Consider the following 12,983-nt stretch of genomic DNA (forward strand, 5'->3'; position numbering starts at 1 on the left):
AACATCTGTGTTTGGATATCAAATTGCTAAATCTGACAAATTCACACAAAAATGTTTTAAAAAAATGCATGTTACCTTTGGAGGAACTCCAGTGTTGAACGAAGTTCCACAGGGTAGTGTATATTGAAACAGTAATAACTCCCAAACATTAGGCAAATGGCGGAGGTGAAGGATGAGATGTTGTCATTGACAATCTGCCTGTCGATGCTCAGCATGAATGTTTCAGCAGAGAAGCAGGAGGAACCTGAAAGAGAAAAAAATTGACAGAATCCTGATCAAAGGCTTGATAACTAGTTGAGAAAGCGCAAAAAGAATGAAGGGGAGTGAGACACTTGTGGCACGCCACAAGAAATCACACAGCCCATCAAAAGTTGTCATGTGGTATTGTTAAAAAAAATCTTTCAATAAAGTTTTGCATGTGTATTATGGAAACACAGTTACTGTTAGCCAGTGTCAAGCACCTGGATATCAAACGTCTACAGTCATGTGGTTACACCAGAAAAAAAAAAGAAACTTTTTTTTAGTTACTTACCACAGACAATGATGAAGGGTGTTGGTGGTACGCTGTCCATCTCCACATCTTCTGAATGGCTTGTCATCTCAACACAGCGGAACAGAAGCCGTTCATTCTCATCAAAGTGAACAAGCAACAGAAGCAGCATCTCAATGATTTCTTGTGAGCATCCGGTGGACTGACCTTTTTCCGTCTGAAGCTTGAGAAGAGCTTTCAGCACATGGTTGCGTTTTTTTGAATCAACACATTTGAGAAAGTTTAGCAGACGTGCCCCCTTTTTGTCAACATTAGCAAGGAAGGTCTCAATCAGATTAACACCAGTCAGTCTTTGGAAATGTTCTTTCATTCCAACCTCATTGAAGAGAAAAGGCCATTCCTCGCAGAGTTTCTGGATGCTTGCCCCTTTGTTGATGTCTTTACGCTGCGTATAGTAGGTGCACTTCACTAGTTCTTTCACAAGATCTACGCTGTAGTTCATTTTCTTGAACAGCTTCTTCATTTCTTCTTTTTTTTCAAGCTGACTCTCCACAGTTTCAGAGAGAGGCAAATACTTTGGCTCCCAGCTAACACAGCCATAAGTGTCTTGAACACTTGCTCTTTGTTCAGCAGGTATTTCATCTGTGTCATCATTATCTGACGCTGCTTTGCGTTTTATAACCTTTGGTGTGTTGGGTCGCTTGACATTTTCAACTCTTGACTGAAGTTGCTTTACTAGAGAATGATATCCTAGTCCAATAACATCACCATCAATCACATCTTGAAAAGACTTTGGATACCTGGCCACCATTTGTTTTGCTATTTCAGTAGTGTTTTGTTTAGTTGGATTCCTACAAAGCTTCATCATTTCAGAGACAACAATACGAACCATTGCTCGTCGTTGTCTTGCACTTGGTCTTTTCTGCCTTTCCAAGTTCTGTATCAGCTCTTCAGGAAACCTCTCCCAGGGTATTTCAAATCTATCTACCCAGTTTGGCATTGTTGGTGTTTGGATTCCTGAAGGTGATGAAGTGATGGTGGAAGATCCAGGTGAAGAAGAGATTGAAGGTGAAGATGAAAGGACACGCAATGGAGAGGAATGTCCAGCACTTGGTGTTGAGGTGCTTGAGGCTGTAAAATAAAATATAGCAATAGATTAAAGTAACAAATACTGCTGTAATGTATTAAGTGTTGTTGAGAAAACTTTAATTTACTTTTTTGTTCCAATAAACTCGTAAGGAAATAATTCTGATTTATTACTTTTTGAAGATCATTCACGATTTTTTTAACAGATTTGCGATTAATTAGGTTTTTTTAATAGATTCCCAGCACATTTTTTAAAAACTTTTTTCTGAATAGCAGATTTATTAAAGCATGGTTAAATAATAAAGATGACAACATGTTTGGATTGAGAAAAACTACTTTTAAACCCCCCCAACTTCTATAATCATGTTTAATAGGTTTGATCATGTTCAATAATAATCTTTTAAATTTACCATTTTGGGTCCAGGAAGCCACCAATCTTCTTGCTTGTATGGGCTTTAACACAGGCAGCAAATCATTTTCTGTGATATACTTCAAATCATCTCTAGTTGTTGCACCAAGTGTTTTCAAAGTTTCTTCAACCAACTTGACAAGTTCATCAGGAAGGTCTGGAAGCACTTCAGTTATTGCATCCCCCATGTTCTTCAGCAACTGTGATTCAGCCATATCTGTGAGGAGATACAGACATACGTTTGGTCTACAGCCCAGCTGCATTAAGGCATTCAGTCTGACAAGATGCTGTGCTTCAGTGGAACAATCTGGTATCCGTTGTTCACATAAGATGACAATGGCCACAAGTCAATCAGTTCACTGATGAGTCTGCATTCTAATCTTCCAGTGTCATTTTTTATAGAGTACATGTTGTAGGAAGAAAGAAATTCTGCAACATGCATTTTCATCAGAAAATGAACAACAGAATCATCTTTAACAAAAATGAGGAGAAGTTGACCAAACTCCACTGAGTCATCATACTTGGTGACAACAAACTGTCCCTTCCTGTAAGTTATTCCATTGTACATGACATCAAGTGGGATCTTTGTGTTTCTTTCAGTAAAGCCAAAATGTAGAACTGCCGTTTTAACCTGTTCACTGTAAAGCTCTGAGTAAAATGGCGAGCCATCTCTCATTTGCAATGCTGGAGGGCTCATTGACCCAGCAGAAAGGAAAGCCTGGAGCATCTGATGTCTTTCTGAAAGAGTCAAACACAAATTTTTGAAGTTTTTAAGATGTCTGGTACATCTTTTGAAGTAACTATGTTTGCTCTCAAACCGCATTGTCCACAGTCTGATGAGTGGACCAAATTTTAGGATCAGTCCTGGATAATGTCGTAAGTAGTGGTGTTTAGGTCTTAAGTTGATGCTAGGAAACAGTGCCTTTCTGGTTTCTAAATATTCTTGGATGAGAACATCCAAATAGGTGACCTGAGCCTTGGAGATTTGCTGAGCACAAACCAAGTCAACAATGTTCTTTAGCTGCAAGGTTAATTGCCACACATCATCTTGTGGGTCCTGCACTTTGTCACCAATTATGAGAGGTAAAAGTCTCAAGAAGTTCCAATTTTGAACTGCTTGTCCACTAAGTTTCAAGGTTTTTGGACTCAGCTCAGAAGGTTTGGAGGAAGCATCAGTTCCTGTGTACTTAAATTGCTTGATGCGCCTGTTCAGAATTTTGTAAGTGAACCATTTTTTTGTGCTTATGAAGTACTTGAGGTAAAGAGCAAGATCGTAAGAGAGGACACCCTCAAAGATGTCATGACCGAGACATGGCGGCATGCCAGGTGTGCAAACATCAAAGTTTTGTAAAGAATTAAATACAGACCTGAACTTTATTCCATGCACTTCTGACACATCCTCTCTTTTCAACTGTTCTGTGGCAGATCTGTAGGTGTCTGGTGTTCGCGGAGCTCCACAGACTGTTGGATCAGCACCCTGAAATGTAGTTCGAGTTAACAGACAATATCTACAAAAGTACAGTGATGAACTGAAATTTTCCGTAAAACCCCCAATACAATGAGAGCCCAGGTTGTCTCCAGCAATGCAGTAGAGAGTTCCCTTCACAACATTTTCATCTGCCATTGTTATCCCATTCTCCTCCAGCACCTTCAAATCAGTCATGAGTTCTGAAAAAACTCTGTCATGGCCAAATTCCTTGAAGTCTTTCTCTCTGCAGAGTAAAACTAGCTGCATATGATCTACATTTGATCGAGCATGGGGGGGGATGTTGAGTAGGGAAAAGTACACAGCTAAAACCTTGTGCCTCTTTTTGGCAGAACCAAGTGGGTTTACGACTTCAAATGCATCTTGGTATAGAACCAGCTTGAGACTGTTTGGATTTTCCTGAAAAAATGTGTTTGACAGAAACACATTACCATCACAACGGTCACTCAGAACATCCAGATTTGAGACATTAGGACCCATTGACATAAGACCCTGCCAAAAAGTGGATTCCAGCATGTTCTTCAGAGTCTTTAGTACAGGTACATAATAGGCAAATCTATCTGTCCTGTTCTCATCTCTACCCAAAAAAACTTTCTGGGGTTCCACATATTTGAACACATTTTTAAAACATTGAACTCTTGAGTAAGCAGTCCTCATTGGCCCTGTATGACAAGCTGAAAACATGTCTGATTGTTTTACTGAATCACAGATTTTTTTAATGTCTTCATCTGAAACTGACATATCTTTTAGAAGTGAGCTTAGTTTATTAAGTGTGTACATCTGTCCTAATTCGTGAATGTTTTGTATTTCTTCAACAATGGTTTGAATGGTGGATGCAGGTAGAAGATGCTGTCCCTGTAGTTTAATATAAAACATACATACATTTCTAAGATAAAGGTCAACAAAATTGGACCCATCTATGCAAGAATTTTCTGCATTTGAGACACCGGTAACCTCCTGTAGGCTGTCACTTGTAGTTGGATTCTGTGACTGAGTCTCTGAGTTTGACCTGAAAATCACATTTTCTAAACGTTTGTGTTTTCTTGACATATGGGAGGTAAAAGTGGATTTAACAGAAAACACACTTTGGCATCCTTTCACTGGACAAGTCACATGTCGGCCCTCCTCTATATGTTTCTTTAAATGTGCAACTAAAGCTTTTGTTCCCTCACACTGATGTTCACAAAGGGAGACGGTGCATTTGAATACGTCACACTTTACTTCCTGAAAGTTTCTTGTGGTGTCAATGTGATTGCGGTAAAAGTGAGATTTTAAAGCAGCATAGCCAGAAAACACTTGCTTACAACTTGGATCAACACATTTAAAAATACATCGCGGCTCATTACGATGCAGTCTGCAATGTAAAACATAAGCTTTCACAGACTGAACAGATTCTCCGCATATGTTACAGTGATACATGCTATACCACCAAGAAGCAAAGTTAGCTAACCTCTCACAGCAGTGCTAACGAACAAAACATAAACGAGGAAAAAGAATGCAACTTACACACTTTTCTTGTCGTGTCGGTGGAAAAAGAGCTGAAAATAAAATAAATTCAGTCCGCAACAGGCGGCGTAATGCCGATTCCGAAGAAAATCTTGAGCCGGTGACGAGCGGGAGGAACAGTCCGAGCAGTCCAAACTGTCTAAGCAGGAGCTCTGCTCAGGAGTCTGATGCAATGCGCTGATTGGCCCGTTTGAATTTAGGCGCCGTGGTGTATCAAGCTTTATTCACACCGCCTGCGATTCGCGCGTCAGGATCGGACAGAAGTGATCGGAGTTCAGCGTAATATGAGCTTTGGGAGCAGCAGGGCAAGAGTTGAAATATCTGGACTTTGGCGGGGTTGCGGCGTTCATTCGTTTTTTTAACCAGCTGGCGCCGCGAGGTTGCCGGGTACTGAGGGGCGAAAGCAGGAAATACCCATAGCGCGCTGGCAGTGCCCGCCCCGCAGCTGCTCTCTGTATGCTTGTCAGTCAGCTAATCTAAGGAGGCAGCCTACTGCTTGTGCCTTTTCTGAACCTTGTAATATTTTTCTTATTTTAATTGAGACATTAATAAATAAAAAAGACCCTTATTGTTTCCACCTCTCGGGTTAATGTGTATGGAGTCCCTAACTGTTCATAATTAAATAAATAAATCTGAACATGTGAAAATACGCAATCAACCAATAAATCTCTCACAAACACAAACATATATATATATATATATATATATATATATATATATATATACACACACACACACACACACACACACACACACACACACACACACACACACACACACACAACTTCCATCAATGTAGTTAGGGTGCTGCTGCTAATGTCTGAGTAGAGGAGTTGCCAATCACAAAAGTGTCTCCGCCTTGTCTGGTTTGATTGAAAGACAGACTCATTTGCTGAAAAAGCTCATTATGGAACAAATGTGGGACAGCAAGCCCTCAAAACATAGAAACACAGCGGAAGCTGCATTTGGTTTGCTTTGTCAGAGATTCATTCATTCTGATCATTTCGTTTAGTTGGAAACATTGCAGTATAAATGTATATTTCATAATTCCAACTGTAGGCCATTTATGTATTTATCATGTATGCCATTATGGTTTTATACTTAAAGGAATTCCAAGTAAGGAACTCTCAAAAATAATAGCATTAAAAGTTCTTATTAAGTCCAGAAGGACATAAATTGTAAATTTTACCATACTCTCAAATTTCTGCAAAAATCACAACATATCCCAGCAACTGCACATTAACATTTAACCTTAAAAACCTGTGCTTTTGTCAATAAAAACTTGTAAAAATAACAGTGTTTGACTGTTATACGCATTATGGAAAATTTCCGTTAAAATAACAATGTCCAAGTGATTTACGGTAGGATTATGTATTTTTTCCAAAGAAATTATGTACTAATTACAAATTTTACATGTGAACTGATTAACAGGAACTTTACGTCAAAATAACAGTTTTAAACAGTTTTATAGTTTACTGGATTTTCCTGTCATGGTTTTACGGTTTTTTACTGTTAAATATACAGTTTTTTTTTACAGTGTTGTTTAGCAGATTAAACTTGGGGTTCCTTGCAGTGTGGATTCTGTTATTTTATCTCTGTTGAACACTTTGGTTTTAGTAGAGCTGTTTGGAATCAAAGCAGAAGACTTTAGGTTTCCATTACAGGGTTTAGACCTTTTTGGTTGTCTTTAGCCGAGGTTACATGGGCAGAATATCTTGATCGGATCAATGGTCGGGTTAAAATTCACCCGTGCACATGGACACAGAAAAACCTTTGTCCGATTAGAACAAACGTTCCCATGGCTCACACTTTCGGTCGGAATGAATGATTTGGGCATGCGCAGTAGTGTAAAATCACCCGGATGAGGAACTAGGTCCCGTTGTAAACAAACCGCTGCCACAGACAGACAGCATGTGCAGCAGCTCCGTAATACGAGACGATCTTCCAAACGTGCTTTTATTAATGTTATTAATATTATGAAGCGCCTGTTCGCTCATTGTTATATTTAATCCGTGTGGTCAGTGCTTTTTTGTGGAAGAATTAACCTGGAAGAAGGCTTAGGACAGGCTAACACGGGCTAACAACATCATTAGCCTGATGGACACAAAATCCAGGACCGTGCGAGAAACGCAGCAATCTGCATCTTGGCTGCACGTAAATGTGTGGGAATAACATCAGCCTTTATTTTGTTGAGACACAATTGGAAACACAAATCCACGTAACACCACGCGACATTTATTTCTGCTCTGAAAAGATCACACACACCGCTCCAAAGCCACTCTGTGAGCTAGCGGGCCGAGCTCTGTTCGAACACGGTTCCTCCTGAGTCCTGCAGCCGCTAACCCAGAGCGACGGGACGGCTTGCAGTCTGAATTCTCCCACACAAAACAAAACAACAAAACGCACACGTAAAAAAGCCTCCTCCCCCCTTCAGACACACAATTATTAATCCAGCTCCTCTGGTCACTCGGGTGCCAGTGGATCTCTCTCGTGAGGGGTGAAAGAGAGGCGAGAGCCAGCGGGGTGAGAGCGGAGCGGCGCTTTTCACGAGGCGTCCGCAGAGCAGCTGGTCGGTCCCGTATGCGCTCCAAAGCTATCTCTAAGCGAAACACCGTTTATGCGTGATGTAAACCAGAGCAGAAGTGACACACGATCGGAATGACCGTTTACATGCTCCACGATCGGTATAACCCACCTATCATGATCGGAAAGAAATTCTGATCCGAACGAGTCCGATCGGGGCAGAGTATTCCGAACGGCGCGTTTACATGACGCATTTTCTTTCCGATCAGTCGTTCATTCCAATTACTTTTGCCTATGTAAAGGCGGCTAATGTCACACAAAGAAAGAATCAACTTTGGGAAAGTTTAAAGTCAAAAATTCCTACCAAAATAAAAACAGTCTGATTTGTTGGCAGCTTTGGTTTGTTCTTGAAGCTCATCAGAGGACTCTGTCAAATTTGGGGCTTTTCAAGATTTATGTAACCAAGTTTAAAACCTTGTTCTGCAGGAAAATGAAAGATTGCAGTGATGGCTAACAGTGACGCTCATCAGTCTGTCCAGCAGCAGTGAACGCCACAGCGTTAGCATTCATCTGTCTCTGCTGGCCTCTGTTCTCTCCTTTCTCTTCCTCTAGATCGGCAGCATGCTATTTATTCTCAGACACAAACAGCTCACTGTAAATAGAAGCTGTTAAGGCGCCCGGGCTCTCCAGTTTAATAGACCCTTGGTTTGGTTATGTAATGATTAAATGGCTGACCAGGGCTTTAATGCCATCATAAATCATGGATTATGTTTTTTATCATCAAGTGAAACGTGAAGCCGCCGCTGCAAGTGGTCAGCAGACGCAGTTGGAGGTCAGGCGGTAAAGTCTGTGGTAAAGGCTTCACTGGCTGGAAATTTCCCCATCTTAACATTTTAGCAAAAGTTGGTTATTTATAGTTTTGCTACCTTAATAACTTGTCATGGATAAAGTATTAGTATTTCTTACTGCTTGGTAGGTATTTAGATCAGAGCTCTGATAGATTGAAAAAAACCTTTTAGATCCTTTCGGTAATGGCAGTCAATGAAAAGAGACCTTAAGTATCAAATTGGTCTTTTATTTATTACTTCATCATTTATCATTTATAGAGCTTTAATAAAAACTTTAAAGGCCCTGAAGGGCACCAACATTTTTAAACCTCTAGTTTATTTGGATATCTTAAAACAGAAGCAGATTTGATGGGCTAACACTAAGCTTAGCCAGTCACTAATCACAGCATTAAAGGTAACTTTACAGGATTTTCCGCACTATAAGGCACACTTAAAAGCCTTATTTTTTTTCAAAAAGAACAGTGCGCCTTATATGTGGATTCATTCTAGTTGTGCTCACTGATGTTGAAGGGTTTTTGAGAAGGCGCTCTGTCAAAACGTTTGGTGTTGCTGTGAATACGCTAACGTGGCTAACATGTAGCAGTATCGGACTGCTTTTTTTTACGTGTTCCTAACATGGTTGGGAGTTATGGTAAATGGCGTATACTTCTACAGCGCTTTCTACCTTTCTACCAGTCACAGACCCAGTCACACATTCACACACTGGTGGGGGCTCCGCTGCCGAACACTGGCGCCAACTTTCCACCAGAGGCAAGGTGGGGTTCAGTGTCTTGCCCAAGGACACTTCAACACATGGGCGGGCTAGGCGGGAATCGAACGCGCAGTCATCGATCGGAGGTTGACCGCCCTTCCACTGCACCATGGCCACTGTCACGGAGGTAGTGACAGTAACATCTGTTTTAGCGGTATCAGTCAGTTGGGAGTTACAGCTATTGTGAATATGCTAATGAATGCTTGTGATGCGATTAACGTGTATTGCATTACAAACAAGTTCTAGAGTTACTGTGAACGTAGTTTATAAAGTCTGACTGACTGAAAGACGCGTCTCTGACCCTTTGCCTCACTTAGTGTGTGGTGCGCCTTATATATAGTGTGCCATTTAGGATGTAAAAATGATACTCCGCTTTTAATTATGGCCCGCAGCAGCAGTCACTGACTGCAAGGACCATATTGTTTTCGCAGTTGGGACGACGACTTCGCCGCCTTTTAGCGAGAATGTGACCCCCGCCGCATGCTCGAAAAGTCACCAAAATGTGCACGCACCTGGGATAAAATGCAAATGAATTTTCCACAGAGTCAACGTCACCCCCCCGAAGACGATGACATCACGGCCAGCGATCCCGTCAAAAAAATGAAAGGGCCGAAAATCGCGTATGGGGCCCAACAAAATGTACTTCAAAATACAGTCGCGAAACCAAAACACACGTGTCGGGGATATCCCAAAGAAGTTTTGAAATCATTACGGGGCGGCCACACGACCTACGGCTTGGCGGCCATTTTGTGGCGAACTCTGAGAATTGGCAATTTTCGTGTTTTCCCACGACATGGGGAAACGACACTTTTGTTTGAGCGATTTTCACGCAATTGCACACACTTGCTGCCAGCTCCAGTCTACAAACACCACAGAAGTGTCGTTGACCTTTGACCTTGGGAAAAGGCTGCCATCTTTAATTTTCTCAAAAAAGCACCTTTAGCACCAGATACAAACGAAAACTCGTCGTTGGAATTTTCATCAATTGTCTCGTAACTTTTCGGGCATCAACGGCCAGCTACTCTGGACAAAATGTTTGAATAAGAAGTTGTAGATTTTGAACGGCGTGCGTGTGGCGAGCTCGCAACCGTCGCCATTTTAGCTAGCTCGCACATATTTTATCTGAATGTCCGGAAAATGATATATGCGATTCGCTGACCCACACTGAACAAAATTATGTCACATACGACAAAATCGATAAAGGAATGTGGCCGTGGTAATCAAAAAACGATCGCAATAAAAAGTGCTGACTCGGCTTAAAAAAAAAAAACTCTGATTTTTTTTTTAAGAATTGGCTAACGAAACCCAGAGAACTTTGTCCAGTATATCCAAACAAAGTTTTGAAATCATGACCTGATGGCGACACGACCTATGGTTTGCCGGCCATTTTGTGCCAAAATCTGCCATTTTGAGTTTTTCGCGTTTTTACACTATATGGAAAAATGAACTTTTTTTTGAGCGATTTTGACGAAATTTGACTCGCATGTCCCTAACGTAAGTTTTACAATCACCTCTGGAGTTTCATCGACCTTTGACCTCGGGAAAAGGCGGCCATCTTGAATTTTCTATAAAAAACACCTTTGCCACCGGATTCAAACGTAAGCTTGTCGTTGAAATTTTCATCGATCGTCTCGAAACTTCTCTGGCATCAATGGTAAGCTACTGTGGAAAAAATGTTGGAATTAGAAGTTGTAGATTTTTGAACGGCGTGCGCGTGGCGAGCTAGCAAAGTGGCGCACTGTTATAACTCCTATGTTTTTCAATGGACTACTGTGATATTTAAATGCATGCATTCATGCCTGAAACTGAATACATTGAAAAACATAGGAATGTGGGCGTGGTTAGCATAATACCACTGTTGCTAAGGACAACAAAAAGTTTACTTTTACAAATTTGTCCCAAACTGACGTAAATCTGTTCGTCCTTCCGAGGGGACCAAAATATAAAATGGTTGCTATGGAGATAAAATCAACAGAAATGCCGCCATTTTGGAAAAAGTGTTTTTGTTTATCAACTTATGACATATAGCTCTCACCAATGGAGGAATGTGTTTTTCTGAGTCAGTTGATGATGCTGATCGCTATGCTAGCACTTTTAGCCAAATTAGCATAGCTAACATAGTTAGCATAATTAGCATTTTACGTAATGTGTTTTTCTGAGAGAGTTCATGATGCTGATCGCAATGCTAGCACTTTTAGCCACGTTAGCATAGTTAGCATAGGTAGCAAAATTAGCAAACGCAGCCTTGACTAGCTTTTAATTTGTGGGCGGTGAGAGCGGCGGTGGTGCGTTGAGATGGGTGTGGAAGGCGGGTTTCGTCTGCGGGCCATACAACGCCGCTTGCGGCTTTAATTGCTCTTTTAGTTACAATTACAAACTTCGCAAAAATCAAGAAAACCATGTAAACAAGGACACAGGTGAGCGAACATACAACCAGAATCCGTGTGTCTGGTTCACAAAGTTTAAGCTGCTTTCCTGTGTTTTCTTTTATCTTTTAGTCCACAAAATGCTTAGAAGGATTTTTAGCATTGAAGAACTTCATCAACTTTTAAAAGGTTATATGGATCCACAGCTGTGTGATTCAGTTTAAGCCGAAGAAACTCAAATTAAGTAGTTGTTTCCCTAAACTGTGCTTTCCTCCAGAAAAAGGTGAATCAGATGCAGGAAATCAGTCATGTTTAAAAGCTTTTGCTCTGTCCACCCAGCTGCAAGTTGACTTCCTTTTACACAAATCTGCCCTTTGAGGTGTGCCGCTGACAGATGTGCAGCTGCTGTCTGCAGGTATATTTGCTGCATGTTACCACCCCCCCCCCACAGACTTTTTTGATCCCTTTGTATGATATAGATCACATCAAAAACACTAAGACAACAAGGATTCAATTCTTTTATATTGATTTAACTTACAAACAACAAGAACAAGAACTAAATTGTCCCCAGGTGTGAGTGTGAGAGTGAATGGGTGTGTGTTTGTGGACATTCTACCCTGTGACAGACTGGCGACCTGTCCAGGTTGTCCCCTACCTGTCCTACCTGTCCTTCATGGCAGCTTTAGATGCTACATGAGAGCTTCACAGACCACTACAGGAGTAAAATCAATGCTATTAGGTCTAAGCTTGTGCCTGTCTTACAGCTCAAATTACACAAAAGTAAAGTTTTAGTTATCGGTTCTTAAGACAAGAGACAGAGTTGTTTAGCTAAACTAAATAATAATATTTATTAGCATTTGAGAAACATGGATGGTTGTTTTTATTAGGCCTTCTCCCACAGGGGCGTTCCAGTGGGATCTTTCTGCTGTCTTTGATTGGATTTTTGATTGGGGGGATTCTGTGGTGATGTCTCTGTGATCATGAAAGGTGGGTGGTGGCTGGTGTGGAGAAATCCCCGTAATATTTCCTTACTTCAGCATCAGGCCAGATTTCTATCTCCATTTCTGTTTCTGTTCTAATTTATCTGTCATTCAATGCTTGACATGAGGAGGTTACCGGTAAAGGGGATTGAGTGAGTTTTTATTATATTATGTGATGGTTTTTGTTTTATGATATTAGTTCAGATATGTTATGTTTTTATTTTGTGAAGCAGTTTGTGCCACTAATGTATGAAATAAACAGATGTGAGTCAAAACGCTGAAGTCACATTTTAGTTTGTGTCGGATCACAGACTCCTCATCTGTGATTTGTCCAGATTTGCTGGAGGAGGTGGGGTCGGCGGGGGGGGTGGCTGTAGAAAGAAGCAACTATTCCAAAGTCTTAAAGGTTCAGTCCCATGTCTCCTCATTAAAACCCGAGTTCCTTACGGCACAACAAACAACAACTGCTATGTAACATTATGCTTCATCTAACAGACCTGTGAGTCTAAGTCACCTGGTGGGCTGCTGCTCTAAAGAC

General features: G+C 41.0%; 2 protein-coding genes across 5 annotated transcripts in view; one reads left to right on the forward strand and one right to left on the reverse strand.

The window, feature by feature from the left end:
• Window positions 1-12,983, forward strand: part of LOC101167997 (sodium channel protein type 4 subunit alpha B) — a 256,928-nt gene that overhangs the window by 190,910 nt on the left and 53,035 nt on the right. The window lies entirely within an intron of this gene.
• LOC110015774 lies at window positions 1,528-5,534 on the reverse strand. Of its 2 annotated transcripts, XR_002872348.1 has the most exons (3): window positions 3,353-5,534; window positions 1,987-2,202; window positions 1,528-1,621 (listed from the first exon to the last, which is right to left on the reverse strand). XR_002872348.1 is itself a non-coding variant. In XM_020706738.2 (2 exons), exons 1-2 carry the CDS (start codon window positions 4,888-4,890, stop codon window positions 2,193-2,195), a joined length of 1,548 nt encoding a protein of 515 aa, XP_020562397.2. In that variant the 5' UTR covers window positions 4,891-5,534; the 3' UTR covers window positions 1,547-2,192. The 2 variants fall into 2 exon arrangements, 1 of the variants encoding a protein (XP_020562397.2); XM_020706738.2 differs by having other exon boundaries at window positions 1,547-2,202.

This window comes from Oryzias latipes, chromosome 20 (assembly GCF_002234675.1).
Source record: "Oryzias latipes chromosome 20, ASM223467v1".
Lineage (NCBI taxonomy): Eukaryota > Metazoa > Chordata > Actinopteri > Beloniformes > Adrianichthyidae > Oryzias > Oryzias latipes.

Bases quoted from the DNA above. Each gene is read 5' to 3' on its own strand.
- LOC110015774 (XM_020706738.2), bottom strand. From the start codon at position 4,890: ATGTATCACTGTAACATATGCGGAGAATCTGTTCAGTCTGTGAAAGCT.